Source organism: Neopelma chrysocephalum, unplaced genomic scaffold (assembly GCF_003984885.1).
Source record: "Neopelma chrysocephalum unplaced genomic scaffold, ASM398488v2 Primary Assembly neopelma1_24, whole genome shotgun sequence".
Classification (NCBI taxonomy): Eukaryota; Metazoa; Chordata; class Aves; order Passeriformes; family Pipridae; genus Neopelma; species Neopelma chrysocephalum.
In genome coordinates, this window is record NW_020897693.1 from 46,563,325 (window position 1) to 46,582,819 (window position 19,495).

Genomic DNA, 19,495 nt, shown 5'->3' on the forward strand with positions numbered 1-19,495 from the left:
CCGGCCTGTGTCCTCTGCCTCGGCATGTCCGACTCCGGCGGCGGTGGGGGCGGCGGCCCCGGCGGCGAGGAAGGCGGCATGGAGGTGTCGGGCTCGGCGGTGCAGAACGTGGCCGACGTGTCGGTGCTGCAGAAGCACCTGCGCAAGTTGGTGCCGCTGCTGCTGGAAGACGGCGGCGAGGCGCCGGCGGCGCTGGAGGCGGCACTGGAGGAGAAGGGCGCCCTGGAACATATGCGCAAGTTCCTCTCCGACCCGCAGGTCCACACGGTGCTGGTGGAGCGCTCCACGCTCAAAGGTGAGGCGGCAGCGGGGCCGCCGCCGTGGCAAAATGGCCGCGGCCGCCCGGAGCCGCCGCCCTGCCGCGGGTGGGAGGGGCGCGCCGGCCGCCGCGGGGCCGCTCCGCCTCAGCACGGCCCGGCCGGGCACCGCGCGGGAGAGGGAGAGGGAAAGGGAAGAGGAGAGGGAAAGGGCGGGCACGGCGCGGGGTCGGGAGAGGGCAGGCATGGCGCGGGATCGGGGTCCGGAGAGGGCGGCGGCAGCAGAGCCCGGGCGGCGGGCGGGTCCCCGCTGCCGCCGCCGCCCAGCCCGGCCTCCGCCGCCGCCTTTGTTCCTGGGGCCCGGAGGATGCTCGGCGGGGCTGTGGGCGCAGATCTGCGCGTGCTGCGGCTGCGTCCGCCCCTGCTTGGAGAGGCACCGAAGGCGCTTCGTCAGTCGGCTGTGGGTGCCGCAGGCTGCTGGGGAAGCGGCCTCCTTCTGGGCGAGGCAGGTAGCCGCGCTGAGACGAACAAAAGCGCCAAAACCTCGGATAAAAGGAATATAAATACCCTATACCTGAATAGGCTTGTAAAAAACGTTGTGTCATGGTTAACTGGCGAGACCCCGAAACTGACAAACGCAGATGGGGACCTTGCAGTGCCTTTGTTTAGTTACCACAGCTCGGTGGCCGTGCTGCTTGTGCTCGGAACCGCATCAAGTGCTGCATTAAATAAATACTGCAGCTAAGCTGAGACTCTGACTCGAGTATCTTTGTTATTTACATGCTGCTGTTACCATTTATTTCTGAAATTACTTTATTGTCAACAAATCTGTTGCTAAATAGGCTCTTACTGTCACAGAACGCAGCCTAATGAACAATGACAAAACACGACTAGGCTTCATCAGTACTGCAGACTCTTACTATTAAACAAGCCCCTGCAGTCTGTAAATGTATACCTGCCTGCCAGCATGACCTTGCAAAATTTTAATATTAAGCTTCTGGATCTCTACTCCTAGCGTGCTGATGGTTCCATTCCTGTAGATACATATCAAATCTTAATATAGTCATACTTCATACTGCATTATTTAACATGTCAACAGCCACAGTTTGATATTAAGCATGTATGCTCTGCAGTTGCCGCTCACTGAGGGAAGCATAAATAAGGTTCTTCTGTTTGCTGTCTATTCACTGTAAGCTTAAGATGTTGCTTAAAAATACCCTGTCTTTGTTTATCTTATGCCTGTTTCCACTGATTAGCCTTCTGCTTTCCCTTTCAAAGTTTGAGACTTCTTTTTCAGCAGGGTTAATTTTCTAGAAGGAAAAAAAAGAACAACTATCTTTATGAATTCATGATACAGTATTCAATAAGATTTAAAGAAAATCCATTAAATATTAATTGGCTATGCAGATGATGTCTGCATTTGTCCTGTGCCTGGCTCATGAAGTCAGTTATCTTTAGTTCAGGTTGGAAGGATAAATAAAAGATAGTGGTGATCAGTTAGCTCCATGCTTGTGGCATACATATTGTTATACATATATATGTGTGGTTAAAAAGAAATTGAGACACTTGTTATGTGTTTCAGAAGCCAAATACTAATTTACATTATGCAGAAGGCATTTCTATCTGTGTCTTCTGGTTTAATAGCAGTTATTTGGGCAGAGTGGATTTTCTGATTGGCAGCCAGTCTTCAGACTGAACAAATCTGGAACCTCCACCAGCATATGGTGATCTTTTCTCTGACACTATTAAAAGCAATGTTATTATTGAAGCTTGTCTGTGGACTACATAGCATGACGTAAATTATTGATTACAATGAAACAGAAGCCATGTTTCTGAGTAATGAAAAATGCTCTCTGGTATCACCAGCTACCCAGCCTGCCAACAGCTTTCATACAGGTTCCTGTGGTGTCTAGTGCAGTGTTGTTCTTTGACCAGGCTTCTGGTCCTCAGGATCACAACTGTGACACCCTGAGGCTGAATCTCCTAAGAGGGTATGAATGAAATCAGGATGAGAGTCTACTGCAATGTGTCCAGTGTCCCCCAACAGGGAGTAACCTTCTGCACCGAAATCACTGCATTGCAGCATGACTGCCTGCATCCCCAGCAATTACATCATCTGTGATGCATTGGCTGTGGTAATGCCTGAGTACTTCCCATAGCTTGGCCTTTTGTTCTGTCAAGAGATGGCTTTTTTGTTCAGAGCCTTAATTTCCAAATCATTTTTAAAGGAAAAGTCTGAAAATACAAAGCCACCTTTGAAAGAAAAAAGCAGCTATTTAATGGTCTCACTGAAATGTAGTTATCCTGGCAGCATATCTCTACAAGTAAATGCACATTCTGTAACGCAGCTTTCTCTCTCAGAATGCAAGTTATAATTCACTTGTTGTAATGTTTTATTGTTTCTTAATAGCAACCTAAAAAAGTTAATAGAGTTCGTTAAAAAACAATGAATTCATTCTGAATCTGAGAGATATTGCAAAGCTACATTTGACCTAATTTAGTTAAGTAAGTTGGTGTGGAAATAAAGGTCAGAAAACTGATAATAGCAGAAGATGGTTGCGAGCGAGTGGCAGATGCATTAGAAATGAAGCATTTCTTACACAGTATATTTTTTGCAGAGGATGTGGGAGATGAAGGAGAAGAGGAAAAAGAGTTCATTTCCTACAGTATCAGCACCGACATTCATTATGGAATAAAGTCAAACAGGTGAATTAGTAAAATAGATTTCACATTTCTACCCTATGAATGCAAAACCTGCACAAGCAGATTTACCTACTTTACCTACAAATTTACCTCCAATTTACCTAGTGCTTTCAGGCAGTATTTTTATTCAAGTGGGGCAATAGCTTTTCAGAATGGAGGCTCTGATAAAATAAGGGTGTGTCATGAGGCTGAAAGGAACAGACTTAGGACTTCTAACTCTGCAGTTAAAGAACAAAGTTTTATTTGTTTGGCATACATACAAATGTAACAGATACAACTTGGGTTCAATAATATTCAATTATGTCTGACTCTTAAATATTTGTCACCCATCTTGATGTATATTGGGCACTGAAGCTCTATAAAATGTGTGCCTCTTTAGTGTGGCCTTGCTTCAGAGTCCTTATTGGCAATTCAGTTTAGCTGATTGCTGAAATATAAAGATGTATTTATTTGGAAGACTTGTATTCGACTCTCATAGAAGAAAGATTATGAAGTATGATGATACAGATTAGCATTTGACTGCTAAACTTGCTGTCAGATTAAAGCTATTCTAACTGTCACTTAAGTTCCAAATGATTAGTTAGTAATCCTGTTCTCTGTTCTGCAGCCTGGCGTTCATTAAACGTACACCAGTGATTGATGCCGACAAACCAGTGTCTTCCCAGCTCAGAGTGCTCACTCTCAGTGAAGACTCTCCGTATGAAACACTACACTCTTTCATTAGCAATGCTGTTGCTCCCTTTTTCAAGTCCTATATTCGAGAATCTGGCAAAGCAGACAGGTAATTCAGTATAAATACTGCATTTCTGTGCTAATGAATTGAAGTAAGTGTTTAATGCAAAAAAAACCCCCAAAACAACAGTAACTACTCAAGGTGAGTCATGTTAAATTGTTTAAGCACACAGTTGCACATGATGCCGTTGCTGACTCTTGGAAAGCAGTTCAGATGATGGCCTGAATGTGTTGTGTATGGTTTTTCTTTTGGCTTCTTATACAGTAATATCTGTGCTTTTTCAGGGACGGAGATAAGATGGCTCCTTCAGTTGAGAAAAAGATTGCAGAGCTTGAAATGGGCCTCTTGCATTTGCAGCAGAATATTGAAATTCCAGAGATCAGTCTGCCAATTCATGCAACCATTACTAATGTTGCCAAGCAGTGTTATGAACGTGGAGAAAAACCCAAGGTTACAGACTTTGGTGAGAAAGCTGAGGATCCGTTGTTCCTCAATCAGTTACAGTCTGGAGTCAACCGCTGGATTAGAGAAATACAAAAGGTAAAAAACCAAAACAAACCAAAAGAACCCAGAAAAACAACTAAGTACTAACCTATGTAGTACTGTGTATCTTCACAGTTTAACTGGTAAAGTGTTGCTTCATGCAGGATACTCTGAAGATCTGAGGCTAGACCAGTTTTCTGAGTCACCAGAGACACTATTCTAAATTAGGCTAAATCTAGTCTAGAATTAGGCTAAACTTAATTTAAATTTGGAGTCTAGTCTAAATTGTTCAAGTAGCTGAGAGCATGACTTTATATGTTTTATATGTATTGTAGTAGGCTTAAGTAACTGGCAATAATCTTGTGAATTTTGTAACTATTCTTAAAACCTTTTCAGCAGATTGAGAGAAACAGGTCTTGTTGGTTTGTTTTGTTATTTCCTCTGGTGCATGCAGAACTGCATCACAACAATTGCTCCAACCCTATCTTGTAATCTCATACTCCTGCCTGTTACTCTTCAAAAGAACTGCTGTTACTCAAAAGCAGCATCTCATGTACTACTCTGGATTTTTTCCCTCTGTAAACACATGTTGCTCTTGGAACAGTATTGTTTTTTCTTACTTGAGAGTGTAAAACATCTGTTATCCTGCCTGGCTCATCTGTCATTAACCAGAATACAGACACTGATCAGGAAAGCAGGCAGGTGACATTTTTAGGCCATGCTGAAAATACTACATGAGGATCCTAAAACTCACCTTCGGGACCTCTGGAATTAAACTTCCTTGTGTGTTGCATGCAGTTCCTACGCTTTTCACAGAATGAAAATGTGAACCTCATGAACCTCAGAATGTCTGAGGTTGGATTATTAAAACCTAGCAGATGTTACATGTTTCAATTATATTTAGTAACAGGAAGTTTTTACAGTTGAAGCATATAAATTAAATGCTTTTCTCCCTCCCTTCTCTTTCTCTCTATTACTTTGAAGGTGACCAAATTAGATCGAGATCCTGCATCAGGCACTGCATTACAGGAGATAAGCTTCTGGTTAAATTTGGAACGGGCTCTGTACCGCATTCAGGAAAAACGTGAAAGCCCAGAAGTTCTTCTGACTCTGGATATTCTAAAACATGGTAAACGTTTTCATGCAACTGTCAGCTTCGACACAGACACAGGTAAAATACCTTTTCAGTAACATTTTTCACAAATGTCCTACGGAACTTAAACTGTTACAAAATTTGAACATTGTCGTAGAAAGAACAACACTGGTAGAGCAACCTTGGTGTAGTTACAGCTACAGATTTGGTTAATGAAATGAAAATTTATATTCGAAATCTTTTCCGTATAGGTCTAAAACAGGCACTGGAAACCGTGAATGACTATAATCCGCTGATGAAAGACTTCCCACTGAATGACTTGCTGTCTGCTACTGAGCTGGACAAAATAAGGCAGGCCCTTGTTGCAATATTTACCCATTTGAGAAAAATCAGAAACACAAAATATCCAATCCAGAGGGCATTGCGTTTAGTGGAGGCCATTTCAAGAGATCTGAGTTCTCAGCTACTTAAAGTGTTGGGAACCAGGAAACTCATGCATGTTGCCTATGAAGAGTTTGAAAAGGTATGTTCATGGTTTTGTGGTACTGGTCACTGTATTTTTGCATGGATCAGTGACTTTCTGGAAGCATTTCATTTGGGAGCTGAAGTTCCTATTCTAAAACTTTTTTCAGGTAATGGTTGCATGCTTTGAAGTATTCCAAACCTGGGATGATGAATATGAGAAGCTACAAGTTCTGCTCAGAGATATCGTGAAAAGAAAAAGGGAAGAGAACCTGAAGATGGTCTGGCGGATAAATCCTGCTCATAGGAAACTACAAAGTCGTCTTGATCAAATGAGGAAATTCCGGCGTCAGCACGAGCAGCTGAGGGCAGTTATTGTGAGGGTCTTGCGACCTCAGGTAATTTTTTTACTTGTTATTGAACTGAAAATCTGTGTGGCTCCTTCAAGAGTGTTACTGTTACTTAGAGAAGTTACCAACACAAAACTAATGTAACATTCAGTTTCACTGTCTGCTTCCAAAACCAGTTTAGTTTCAAACCCCTGCTAATTGGCTTAGCTTTAATTCTGACTTACATTGAATAATACATGACCATCCTCATGTTAATAAACACAGCAAGTCTAGACATATAAATCCTTGAGCTTGGCTAAACCACAGTGGAAAATGAGATTATGCTGTAGGAGTGGAAGTTTGTGAAGTATCTGTGTTGCCCCATTCCTACTGCCACTTAAATCTGAAACATGACTGAAAGTTTGTTAAGGATTTGTTACTAATTTGTAGGGAGGGGTTGCAAGGCTTTTTAGAACAAACTGTGTTTAGCCATTTTTAGGTAAATTTTGAAGCATCCAACTCACTAAACTGTGATTCCAATGCAGGTAACTGCTGTTGCCCAGCAAAATCAAGGAGAGGTACCTGAACCACAGGATATGAAAGTAGCAGAAGTCCTTTTTGATGCTGCAGATGCTAATGCGATAGAAGAAGTCAATCTTGCTTATGAGAATGTTAAGGAAGTAGATGGATTAGATGTTTCCAAAGAAGGTACAGAAGCCTGGGAGGCAGCAATGAAGCGGTATGATGAAAGGATTGACAGAGTTGAAACAAGAATAACTGCCCGTTTGAGAGATCAGCTTGGTACAGCAAAGAATGCCAACGAAATGTTCAGGATCTTCTCTCGGTTCAATGCCCTCTTTGTCAGACCTCACATCCGCGGTGCCATCCGTGAATATCAAACACAACTGATCCAGCGTGTGAAAGATGACATTGAGTCTCTTCATGACAAATTTAAAGTACAATACCCGCAGAGTCAAGCTTGTAAAATGAGTCACGTCCGTGACTTGCCTCCTGTGTCCGGCTCCATAATTTGGGCAAAACAGATTGACAGGCAGCTCACTGCTTACATGAAGCGTGTTGAGGATGTCCTTGGTAAAGGCTGGGAGAACCATGTAGAAGGTCAGAAGCTAAAGCAGGACGGAGATAGCTTTCGCATGAAGCTCAACACTCAGGAGATCTTTGATGACTGGGCAAGAAAAGTTCAGCAGCGCAATCTTGGTGTGTCTGGTCGCATTTTCACCATTGAAAGCACTCGTGTTCGAGGTCGATCTGGAAATGTCCTGAAACTGAAAGTCAACTTCCTCCCAGAAATAATTACACTTTCAAAAGAAGTCCGAAACCTGAAGTGGCTTGGCTTCCGTGTCCCGCTGGCAATTGTCAACAAAGCTCACCAAGCAAACCAGCTCTATCCATTTGCTATTTCTCTCATTGAAAGTGTCCGCACATATGAGCGAACATGTGAGAAGGTGGAGGAACGTAATACCATCTCTCTGCTGGTTGCTGGCTTGAAGAAAGAGGTGCAGGCTTTGATTGCAGAAGGAATTGCACTCGTGTGGGAATCATACAAACTTGATCCATATGTACAGCGGTTAGCAGAGACTGTCTTCAGTTTCCAGGAAAAGGTTTGTTTTATCTTTAAATTCTGCAAAATTTTTACATTTATACACATACTTCAAGTATAAATGTGTGGTTATCCAAAAGTCAAATTGGATAGCTGATGACCAGTTCTTAGCTCTTGGGTTAAGTAGGTGATTGATCAAAATAAAAATAAGTGATTAACCATTACTGCGTAATTATTGTTGTCTCAATCTAACCTATCAAACTAAACATCCCATTTTTCCTAAACCATTTTAGGTGGATGATCTGCTCATTATTGAAGAGAAAATAGACCTGGAAGTGAGATCATTGGAAACGTGCATGTATGATCACAAGACTTTCTCCGAAATCTTGAACAGAGTTCAGAAAGCTGTGGATGACTTAAATCTTCATTCATATTCAAATTTGCCAATTTGGGTCAATAAGCTGGATATGGAGGTAGGTTTGAGATCAAGGAGTAGTATATGTTTAGAGGAGAGATTCTTCCTAATATCTAATATAAACCTACTCTTTCAATTTAATGCCATTACCCCCTGTCTTATTACTACGAGCCTTTGTGCAAAGTCCTTCTGCAGCTGTCTGTAGCCCCCTCAGGTATTGGAATGACTTAGTAAAAGAGCACTTGGTTCTTTGAGGTGCCATAGTGTGCCATAGCTGTCAGAATATATTGGTAACAGAGATCTTCATGCAGTGAATATACAGATTTTTCCTCCAATGTGTCTTATTTTCTTTAGATTGAAAGAATTCTGGGTGTTCGTTTGCAAGCTGGACTGAGGGCCTGGACCCAAGTTCTTCTTGGTCAAGCAGATGACAAAGCAGAAGTTGACATGGATACAGATGCTCCTCAAGTGAGCCATAAGCCTGGTGGTGAACCCAAGATCAAAGTAAGCTTTCTTGTGTTGTGGTTTTTTGTGTTTTTTTTTTTTTTAGGTTAGGTTTTTTGTTTGTTTGTTTGGGGTTTTCTTCTTACTGTCAGTTGTTAATTGCAGGAATTATTTCTGAGACTTATATGGGAGATATATATTTCTTCTGCATCTGTTTTTGGAGGAATACTTGCCTCCTCCCGTTTAAGTGCAAGTTGATTTTTCAGAAGTGATGCTTGAAGTCCAAAATTCTTGTCTATATGTAGTAGTATCTGTCAGTAAAACTGATTGTTTTTGCTGTTTCTGCAGAATATTGTACATGAACTAAGAATAACCAACCAGGTGATATACTTGAATCCACCAATTGAAGAGTGTAGATACAAACTTTACCAAGAAATGTTTTCTTGGAAGATGGTAATCCTGTCACTACCAAGAATTCAAAGTCAGAGGTATCAGGTAAGTGTAATGAAGCTGTGTCTAAGTCTGAGCAATTACCTTCACTTTGCAATTAATTGTGCTCGATGTGTTACTGTGTTGCTCTAGAACTGCATCTGAGTACTCTAGAAAGGAATGTATATCACAAGTATAATTGTGGTTCTTAGGTTGGAGTGCATTATGAGCTGTCTGAGGAAGAGAAATTCTATCGTAATGCATTGACAAGGATGCCTGATGGCCCTGCAGCTCTGGAGGAGTCATACTCAGCTGTCATGGGAATTGTGACTGAAGTGGAGCAGTATGTCAAGGTAGGAGGCTGATACCATGTAATGCTACAGCTAAAAGGAACATGGACTTTCAGTTTTCCCTGGGGGTTGGAGGGAAGTGCATCTTTTGGAATGTACTGGAAAGGTTCTGAACATTGTGAAATACCTGAATTAGGTTTGGCTGCAGTACCAGTGCCTGTGGGATATGCAGGCTGAAAACATATACAACCGTCTCGGAGAAGACCTGAATAAGTGGCAAGCCCTTCTAGTTCAGATAAGAAAGGCAAGAGGAACATTTGACAATGCAGAAACCAGGAAGGAATTTGGACCTGTTGTCATAGACTATGGCAAGGTAAGAAATTGTAATTATGATAGATGCATTAAATTTCAGAATGGGCATATGACAAAAAATAGCAAGGCTGAGAAATTACTGTTACGTAACATTATTTACTTGTAGGTACAGTCAAAGGTGAACTTGAAGTACGACTCCTGGCACAAGGAAGTGCTCAGCAAATTTGGCCAGATGCTTGGTCAGAATATGACAGAGTTCCATTCACAAATTTCTAAGGTAAGATAAGTCCTTATTCCAGTTTTTCACTTTCAGATCAACTGTTCTAGAATGCTAAAACACTGATTTGTGCCCTTAACAGTCCCGTCAAGAGCTGGAGCAGCATTCTGTGGACACTGCTAGCACTTCAGATGCAGTGACGTTCATCACATACGTGCAGTCCTTGAAACGTAAAATCAAACAGTTTGAAAAGCAAGTTGAGGTATGCTGGTTTTGCTTATGATTCTTACTCGTAGAAATGTCAGGCTTATCTCTTAAGATGCAGCTTTATGATATTCAAGTTCTCTTAAAAACAGACTTGAATTTGATAAGCTCTGTAGTGAGCATTTGTATTTAGGCTTGTGTTTAAAGTTAGTGTTGTTTTAACCTACAACCACTGTCTCTTGTAGCTTTATCGCAATGGTCAGCGCTTGCTTGAGAAACAGAGGTTCCAGTTTCCTTCCTCTTGGCTGTACATTGACAACATTGAAGGAGAATGGGGTGCCTTTAATGACATTATGCGCAGAAAGGATTCTGCCATTCAACAACAAGTAGCAAATTTGCAGATGAAAATAGTTCAGGAGGATCGTGCAGTGGAGAGCCGGACAACTGACTTACTGACAGACTGGGAGAAAACAAAGCCCGTAACAGTAAGCAGTGATGAATAATATTCAGTAAATGAGGTAGATTTTCTGCATTCAGTAAGAAGTACTAAGTTTATTTTTATGCTCTTTTTTTGCAGTTTTTCATTTTAGATGATGGTAGAAGTGTTTTTGAGGGTTCTATAATAACTTGTCAATGTGTTGGTTTTTGGGTTTGGTTGCAGAGGGAAATTTACTCTTAAAGCATAGGCCTCTGTTAAGTGCAGAAAGAAAGATGACTTCAGTGACTATCAGAGCTTTGTCTGAAACAAGGGATATGTCAGACCTATGCATGTAGGAGGATTCAGAAGCAAGCTGCTTTTTGCTTGCTTTTTTTTCCTAAAGTGCTTTTTAGTAAAGCCATAAACTGTATGTAAAATTGGAATGAGACTTACTCTGGACTAGTATGTTGCCTGATTGTCAGAAAACTGGAAATGGAGAAATAATGAAACAAACCAACATTTAGTATTTAGTTCTTACTTTTAACTTGCGTTCAGCTTGATTGTAGGATTGTTGGATTAATGTATCCCATGCAAACTTTAGGGAAATCTGCGTCCAGAAGAGGCTCTTCAAGCTCTTACGATTTACGAAGGAAAATTCGGCAGGCTGAAGGATGATCGTGAGAAGTGTGCGAAGGCCAAGGAGGCTCTGGAACTGACAGATACAGGACTGCTCAGTGGCAGTGAAGAGCGTGTCCAGGTACAACCTGCTCACATAACTTCTTGTCAGTTGTGGATAAAAATGTTTCAGTTCCATCATCCTCTCCCTTAAAAGAGGGACTTGTAGCCTGTGCTACAAGATATCAGGACACCATCTCCACACTGGTTCAATTCTAGCCTTAAGAGATTGTGATCTCTTCTATGTCTGTCTTATTCTTTTGAAACAATTATGCGACCTGAGATGCAAAAATCTCATCTTGGTCACTTGCTATTGCAGTTCTTTTGAACTGACAAGCTGTCTGAAGGTTTTTGACATATTAAAAATATTCTGTTTAACTCCCCCATGCTAATAACTTTGAAGAAATTAGGAATAACTGCTGATTTTTGATGCATTCTTTACTACAGGTAGCCCTTGAAGAGTTGCAGGATCTCAAAGGTGTCTGGTCTGAACTCTCAAAGGTTTGGGAACAGATTGATCAAATGAAAGAACAACCCTGGGTTTCAGTACAGCCTCGCAAGGTACTTCACTTCTATTTACATGGACAGTATAACTGCCACAAGTATATGCAAATTAGGAATTAGGCCTCTTGAGATAGGTGTGCTCAATTGTCACATTTTCATTGTTCAGGTACCTTTTTCAGTATCTTGTGAGCATGTTTCTTCTTTATGCTAAGCTGGAAAATATTCACTGGATTTGTCACATCTAATATTACAGAGGATTTATGCAGTTCCAGTAGTTTTGAGATTGAGATTGGACTGCGTATACGGAGAAAAAACTGTGCTGTTTTTAAATAGGCTGTTGGACCTCATTAGAGAAACTTCATTATATGGTTGGGTGAACAGCATTGGTTTTAATTCAATGCTCAGGGGATAAAGAGCAGTTGGATCACTAAACCATAAGCTGTCTGTGACAAGACTGTCGTAAATCTTAATCAGACCAAAAAAATTACATTCCCATAATGTAAGTAACCACATCTTAGGCAAATATGTATAACGCTTAAAAGAGCCATACTGTTGACAATATTTCATTAGCAATAGTTGTCTGTAAAAAATTACATAGACAACTTGTACAGTTTTGTGCACAGCACTTGTAGAGAAGATTTCATTGCTTTTATATTGTTGACAGCTTCGACAAAACTTAGATGGTCTGCTGAACCAACTGAAAAACTTCCCCGCCCGCTTGCGACAGTATGCCTCCTATGAATATGTTCAGAGACTTCTGAAGGGCTACATGAAGGTGAGTTTGTACTCATTTCTAAAATGCATGTGTTAAGTAGTCAAGTTCAAAGATGTAATTCGCTTTCTTGTCTCCTTAGATAAACATGTTAGTTATCGAACTGAAATCCGAGGCACTTAAGGACCGTCACTGGAAACAGCTGATGAAAAGGCTTCACGTTAACTGGGTTGTCTCCGAATTGACCCTGGGTCAGATCTGGGATGTGGATTTGCAGAGAAATGAAGCAATTGTCAAAGATGTTCTGCTTGTGGCTCAGGGAGAGATGGCTTTGGAAGAGTTCTTGAAACAGGCTAGTATCAGCTCTTGTATGTGTGCATGCAATAGCAAACCCCAAAGGGTTGCTGTTGGGTGGCTGACACTTCTGTAGTAAACTTGTTGCTGTTGGGTGGCTGACACTTCTGTAGTAAACTTGTCACTCCAAGCTGTCGATAAAAGTGCCAAGACTCCATGGAACTGGGGTACAGTTTAAAGCTAAGTAAGCTTCCTCTGATGAAACTTGTATTATTTGGGGAAAGCAGTTCTTGATAGTGACTGCAAAGACCCCACCTTGTTCAAGTTTTACCTAACTGCATCATATTCTCAATACTCGGAAAACTTGAGCATAAACACAGAATCCTTGGGTAAAAAAAGTAAAATCTGATTACTGTAACACATTTCTACTTTGTAACTATGTTGAAGCAGAAATGATTGATGTCATATCTTAAACATCCTTTTCTTCAGATAAGAGAAGTGTGGAACACTTACGAACTGGACTTGGTCAATTACCAGAACAAGTGTCGTTTGATTCGTGGATGGGATGACCTTTTCAACAAAGTAAAGGAGCACATTAACAGCGTGTCTGCTATGAAGCTGTCACCATACTACAAGGTAAAATGGAGAAAAAAGCTAAAGAATCTTCTTTTAATTCTGCCTTCCCCTGTTGTTTAGTTCATATATTTGTCAGCAGGGACTATATTCACCATGTAAGTTGACAGTTAATTCCATTTGCATACTTTGTAACCCTCAAACAACTGTTTCCATTAATAATTATTAGCAATCAAAAGCATGATAATATTAAAATGAATATTAATGCAGTATTTAAACTTCAGGTGTTTGAGGAAGATGCCCTTAGCTGGGAAGATAAGCTGAACCGTATCATGGCACTCTTTGATGTCTGGATAGATGTCCAAAGGCGATGGGTGTACCTGGAGGGTATCTTTACTGGCAGTGCAGACATCAAGCACTTGCTGCCTGTGGAGACCCAGCGGTTCCAGAGGTAACTTTTCAATTGCTTTGTTCTTTTCTTACTTCCTTTGGGGCACCATATGGCCAGGCCTGAAACTTCATGACTCAGTGTAACGCTCTCTAAGTTAAAATACTGACTGTATTCTTACCTGGTCCAGCTGGATTATAGCCCTGCTGTAGATGTACGTTCATCAAGCAAAGAGGTGCAACTACGACAGAAAAACGTTTATAGTAAACAGGCTGATGTACAGTTTCTAGAAGACAGGGGTTTTAGATGATTGGGATTCAGATGGTTTTTCTTGCTAGTTCCTGCTAGCTACTTCAAGGATTTTTCTGGCATTGTGGCTGCAAGAAGGCTTATTTCTGTTGCTGCAGCCTTTAGTCTTGCCCTTGAAGCATTATTTACTTCCTCTGCTTTACCTTGCTCTGATTATACTTACTCATTCCACACACTTCTAGTCTGATCAAAGAATCGGATTTATGCATCTCTTCAGGAAACGAAGAAAAGTAGATCTTGTGCAGTGGAATTAGTAGATTGAACATTGCAAAGAAGTTAGATTTTGTTGTTGTGGACTTGACGTAGATAAAGAGCTGTTTTGGGAATTTAGCCTGGTGTTACCTAGAGCAACTGCAACAGTTAGAGACAGAGTGGTCATTTAGAGACAAGTAACTTTGGTGTCACTCAGGCCTGTGTTTGTTGAGTTTGCACCAACGTACTGTGTTATTTTACTTGCAGCATCAGCACTGAATTTTTGGCTCTCATGAAAAAGGTGTCCAAATCTCCACTTGTGATGGATGTTCTTAACATTCAAGGTGTGCAGAGATCATTAGAAAGACTGGCAGACTTGCTTGGCAAGATACAGAAGGCACTGGGAGAATACCTGGAAAGGGAGAGATCCTCTTTCCCTCGGTAAGAAGTTGACTCTAGTTGTCTCTTGAAGTAGAGTAATATTTTGTTTCTGTGCAGGAATTGGTGTACTGCTCTGTAAAGCTTCTGCCAGTTTTTGTGTATTGCATATCTATGGTGTCACAACCATTTAAATCTCTGTTGTCTATATACAGAATTCAGTTATAGCCACTTCTAAGGAAGTGGGACTGAAACTTCCCTTACTTGCTCATCTGTAGCTGGTTGCAGAATTCACATGCTGCTTAAGGAACCATTGCAGCTGATTTCTGTAAACTTAAAGGTTCTTCTGCCATTTGATTGAAGGACAGGTTTTGACTTTGACTAGTCCTCAACTGGTTTATCACTTAACATGAGAGAGTAAGGCTGAGGGAGGTACTGAGTCTCTGCCTAATAGACTTAATTCAATTCCAGACTCTACTGTGGGTATTTCAGGGTAAAGAAAATGATCCGCAGTATGGAGCGTGTATACACCTGTGTATGGTACAGACCACATGAACTGAGACTTAATGGTAGCACCGAGTTATAACTTTTAGCAAATTTATGGTTTGTGCACTCTTGCAGTGTTAGGGACATGGTTGCCAATTACTTGTGTATAGTGGCCATCTATGAAGCATAAATCATAAATTAAAAGCAATAGTTGGGAGTTCTGATATAGATCTTATTTTCTGTGATTATTAGGTTTTATTTTGTTGGTGATGAAGACTTGCTTGAAATCATTGGAAACAGCAAAATGTTGCTAAGCTGCAGAAGCACTTCAAGAAAATGTTTGCAGGAGTCGCTAGCATTATTCTGAATGAAGATAATTCTGTGGTTCTTGGGATATCCTCACGTGAAGGAGAGGAGGTATAGCTGCAGTGTTTCTTTTTAAATCAGCTTCAGAAAATAAGTGAATGTGGGCTTACTTAAATCTTTAATTCTTGTAGGTGCTGTTCAAAACACCCGTCTCCATCACAGAACATCCCAAGATCAATGAGTGGCTTACTCTTGTTGAAAAAGAAATGAGAGTGACCCTTGCTAAATTGCTTGCAGAATCTGTAACTGAAGTAGAAATCTTTGGAAAAGCAACTTCAATTGATCCAGCAGTCTACATCTCTTGGATTGACAAATACCAGGTATTAATGTGGAACACCTAAGTATACTGCAGCTTGGTTACTTCAGTGAAGAAAACAATCTGATGAGGATTTTTTGTTCCACAGGCTCAGCTTGTTGTCCTGTCAGCCCAGATTGCATGGTCAGAGAACGTGGAGTCAGCCCTCAATGGTGGAGGTGGAGACAACAGTCCTCTCCAGTCTGTGCTGGCCAATGTTGAGGTCACACTCAATGTCCTGGCAGACTCTGTGCTGATGGAGCAGCCGCCTCTTCGCAGAAGGAAACTGGAGCACTTGGTAAGTAAAAACCTCCTTTCCTCTTCTGGGTTTGCAGGTGAGGATTTTTAAAAGTTTAATGAAAATATTGATCAGTCTAAGATGACTTACAGGATAAGTTTCTTGCTTTTAAAGCAATAACATCAATGCCTGATCCTGTAGGTGGTGGTGGTTTTTCACAGTTGTGTTTTATAGACTGACTCACTGAATTGATCCTTAAACCAGCTCTTCCAGATATGCGAGCTACTGATTTCTTCATTCAAATGTGAAATTGTCACTAAGCTGCTTATTGTTGTAATTACAATATTCATTTTTTTGTAGATAAGGACTGGAGGGGAGGGGGAAGTTAAAATCATTCTGGGTTATTTCTGTAGATTTTTAGAGGGAAATACCTGGTCTGTTTTAGGAGTACCTGTCTTCATAGTTTCTGGCAAGTGAAATACCGAGTTCAGTAGTGTAATGGATTAACAGACTCACTGGACCAGAATGCTTTGCTGAAAGTCCTTAACAGCAGCAGGCAGCATTGTTAGTTTTGTCTTTGTGGCAACAGATTTTAAGGCAGAGACTGGTTTTATGTCATGATTTCTAAGTGATGGCAATTAATTGTGCTAATCTGAGAAGCTGTAGGATTCCTGGCTTTGTTAGCAATGGCTTGTGTTGCTGTGGTCTAAGGAGTTACTTCATTCTCCAGATCACTGAGTTGGTGCACCAGAGAGATGTTACAAGATCGCTGATCAAAAGCAAGATCGACAACTCCAAATCCTTCGAGTGGCTCAGCCAAATGCGGTTCTACTTTGACCCAAAGCAGACAGATGTGTTGCAACAGCTCTCAATTCAGATGGCAAATGCCAAATTCAACTATGGCTTTGAGTACCTTGGTGTTCAGGATAAGCTGGTACAGACTCCTCTTACTGACCGCTGTTACCTGACAATGACACAAGCCCTGGAGGCAAGACTTGGAGGATCACCATTTGGTAAGTTAGTGAGACAAGTATATAAATTTTTATCTTCTCTAATACTTGATTATCTTCTCTAATATGTATGTGAATGAGTGGTTTAGGTCACTTAAAGAATCATCAGCTGGATTTCAGCAAAGGCAAGTTTAATATAAATTTGTGAAAGCACAACAAATTCGATGGCAAGGTTCACTCTATTACTTACTGTATAGATAGAACTCATAAAGAAAAATTGGATTAAAAGCAATTATGGACAGACCAGGGACACAGAAGGATAAGTAGGGATAACAGTAAGGGATGTAAAGGGGTAAGGGCCACGTTCTCAGTTGGTAGTTACTGGAATTTTGTTTGAGAAGTCCAATAACGAAAAGTTTACTCCACTTGGTCTGTTGTTCAGACAGAAAAATAAAGTCTGAAGGCTCTTTGTTGGAAAACAGGAGCTCATTAGACAACAGAAGTTCTGGAGTAGACAGGGTTTTTCTGGTAAGCTCAAGGGGAGCTGTCTGCCCAGGTGCCATTAATCAAGGCCGAGGCCTAATGAGCATTCCTGAGTCCATAATGTGGCCTGGGATGGGGTGGAGGGGATGAACTGGGGCAACAATATGCACTACCACAATATAGCATTAATGTAAACATGCAGAGCACTTATAACTAAGATATTGAATAATAAAACAGTCTTGGGGGAAGAGGAAGCAGTTTTAAGGTTTCGTTTGAACCCTCTTGACAAGCACCATCAGAACCCTCATGCAGGCAGATTGCTCAAGTTGGCAGTGGTACCTCAGATGATACACACTAAAACATGTCTATCCCATTTCAAAAATAGGTCCTGCTGGTACTGGTAAAACAGAATCTGTGAAGGCTCTTGGACATCAGCTGGGCCGCTTCGTGTTGGTTTTCAACTGCGATGAAACATTTGACTTCCAGGTGAGCTGTTGGATAAAAAAGTGTAGTCTTTGCCCACAAGCAATAGGAATCTCTTCAGAACTCTGAAGCAGCCAGCAGGGTTATTTTCAAGATGATTGCCTATAAGACTTAACTGAGCTGGTATCTGTGGGTCATAGAAAACCTCTGTAACAAAAAATGCCTAAAGCAAAAGTGGGACAGACTATTGCTAGGGGAGGGGTTCTGGTTTTTTTGAACAGGTAGTTCTTTAACAGCACATGGAGGGAAAGGAAGAGGGAAGTACAGGACAGGGACTTAAGACTGGCTTTAGGAAAGTAGCTTCAGTTGTTTAGTTTGTATTGGTAGTACTGGTTTAGTGGGGAACAGATGAGTGTGTCAAACTGCTGAAGTAGCTGTACTATTGCTAAATTATCCTTTGCAACATAGCTGTGGTGCTTACCTCAGCATGTGAAGAATTCTTCAAAACAATATTTATCCAGATATTTGAATATGAATGACATGTTCAAATTGAGATGAAATGCCTTTGTAAACTGCAAATGTCTCAAAATAAAAACCTTGGTTAGGTGTAAATATAAAAACCAATATAAACTGTAGACAAGGAATCGCTGTAGTTTATGGACCGTGCCAGCTTGCCATGTGTGGGTTTTTTGTCTAAAACTGTATTTTGACCAGACCAGGGTTCCATTTAGCCAGCATTTGGCATCACAGGTAGTGGGTGATGCTCCTTCCTTGCCCCCAGTCCTCTTCCTCCCTCTGACAGTTATGAGGATCAGGAGGTCCGAGCTGAAACATGTTAGGTTCACTGGAGTATGAACAGAATTTCTCCACGTACCATTTATCCCCTTAATTCCACTTGCACACTTCCATAACAGTCTCTACCAAATTGTTCCACTGCATCACCATGCATTTTATGAAAAGGCACCTTCTTTTTGTCTGTTTTTAATGATTCCTTATTTCTTGTAGTGGAAAAGACAGTGAATAATTGATTCCTATTCATCCTAAACCAGTAACTTCTAGACCTCCATCATACTCTCCCTCATGTTGCTTTTTACAGAATCCTACCTTAAAGGTTGTTCTTTATGAGGTAGTATCATACTCTGACCATTCAATAAATGTTTTGTAATTCTAGTATCCTTGTGATAAGGAACTGGAACTGCACCCGATAATAATGGTATCAGCAAAGAAAACATTATGCAGTGGAATTATTTTGCCTGTTTTTGAACACACTGCAGTACAGTATGTAGTGATAGGAGAGTGATCCTATTCTATGATTCCATGAAGCAGTGAACACCTGAAAGTCAATTAAAACCCTTTCATAACTCTTACAATGCTACAGGCATAGTAACCTACATATAAATGCAGCTCCTTCCTGCCTTTGTATAAGGGCAGACATATCCTTCCTCCGTTGTATAAAGTGCTCTTCTCTGCTCCCCTTTGCCTGTGCACACACAAGAAGGATCATGCAATTGAGTGGATTTTCCCCTCTCTGTGCAGGCAATGGGACGTATCTTTGTCGGGCTTTGCCAAGTGGGCGCATGGGGCTGCTTTGATGAGTTCAACAGACTGGAGGAGCGAATGCTCTCTGCAGTCTCACAGCAAGTTCAGTGCATCCAGGAAGCCTTGCGAGAGCATTCCAACCCCAACTATGACAAGAGTATGTAATTCTTTATTCCTAATAGTCTCTAACATCCTTCATGCTGTTTTGTTGCTCAGTTACATTTTTTGCAACTAATGCAAAAAATTATGAAGCCACTTTCTGTCAAAACTTAAATACTTGAAGTAACTTTCAGCTGGTAGAAATTTGTATTACTTGAGTTGCAGTACTAGAGAACCTGCT

The 19,495-nt window shown here is 41.1% G+C and overlaps 1 protein-coding gene across 1 annotated transcript in view; it reads left to right on the forward strand.

Moving 5' to 3' along the window:
- Nucleotides 1-6: 6 nt before the first annotated feature.
- The window catches only part of DYNC1H1 (dynein cytoplasmic 1 heavy chain 1), a 45,108-nt gene continuing 25,619 nt past the window's right edge, over nucleotides 7-19,495 (forward strand). Inside the window, 30 exon segments of the mRNA XM_027673988.1 lie at nucleotides 7-295; nucleotides 2,876-2,963; nucleotides 3,568-3,741; nucleotides 3,978-4,233; nucleotides 5,161-5,347; nucleotides 5,521-5,792; nucleotides 5,902-6,129; nucleotides 6,606-7,682; nucleotides 7,915-8,094; nucleotides 8,391-8,540; nucleotides 8,829-8,975; nucleotides 9,122-9,262; nucleotides 9,396-9,572; nucleotides 9,678-9,788; nucleotides 9,871-9,990; nucleotides 10,178-10,417; nucleotides 10,952-11,107; nucleotides 11,473-11,586; nucleotides 12,194-12,304; nucleotides 12,384-12,593; nucleotides 13,025-13,171; nucleotides 13,393-13,559; nucleotides 14,265-14,438; nucleotides 15,114-15,160; nucleotides 15,163-15,278; nucleotides 15,359-15,547; nucleotides 15,632-15,820; nucleotides 16,491-16,773; nucleotides 17,579-17,679; nucleotides 19,153-19,312. Coding sequence (XP_027529789.1) covers nucleotides 25-295; nucleotides 2,876-2,963; nucleotides 3,568-3,741; nucleotides 3,978-4,233; nucleotides 5,161-5,347; nucleotides 5,521-5,792; nucleotides 5,902-6,129; nucleotides 6,606-7,682; nucleotides 7,915-8,094; nucleotides 8,391-8,540; nucleotides 8,829-8,975; nucleotides 9,122-9,262; nucleotides 9,396-9,572; nucleotides 9,678-9,788; nucleotides 9,871-9,990; nucleotides 10,178-10,417; nucleotides 10,952-11,107; nucleotides 11,473-11,586; nucleotides 12,194-12,304; nucleotides 12,384-12,593; nucleotides 13,025-13,171; nucleotides 13,393-13,559; nucleotides 14,265-14,438; nucleotides 15,114-15,160; nucleotides 15,163-15,278; nucleotides 15,359-15,547; nucleotides 15,632-15,820; nucleotides 16,491-16,773; nucleotides 17,579-17,679; nucleotides 19,153-19,312 — 5,983 coding nt within the window. The 5' untranslated portion in view covers nucleotides 7-24.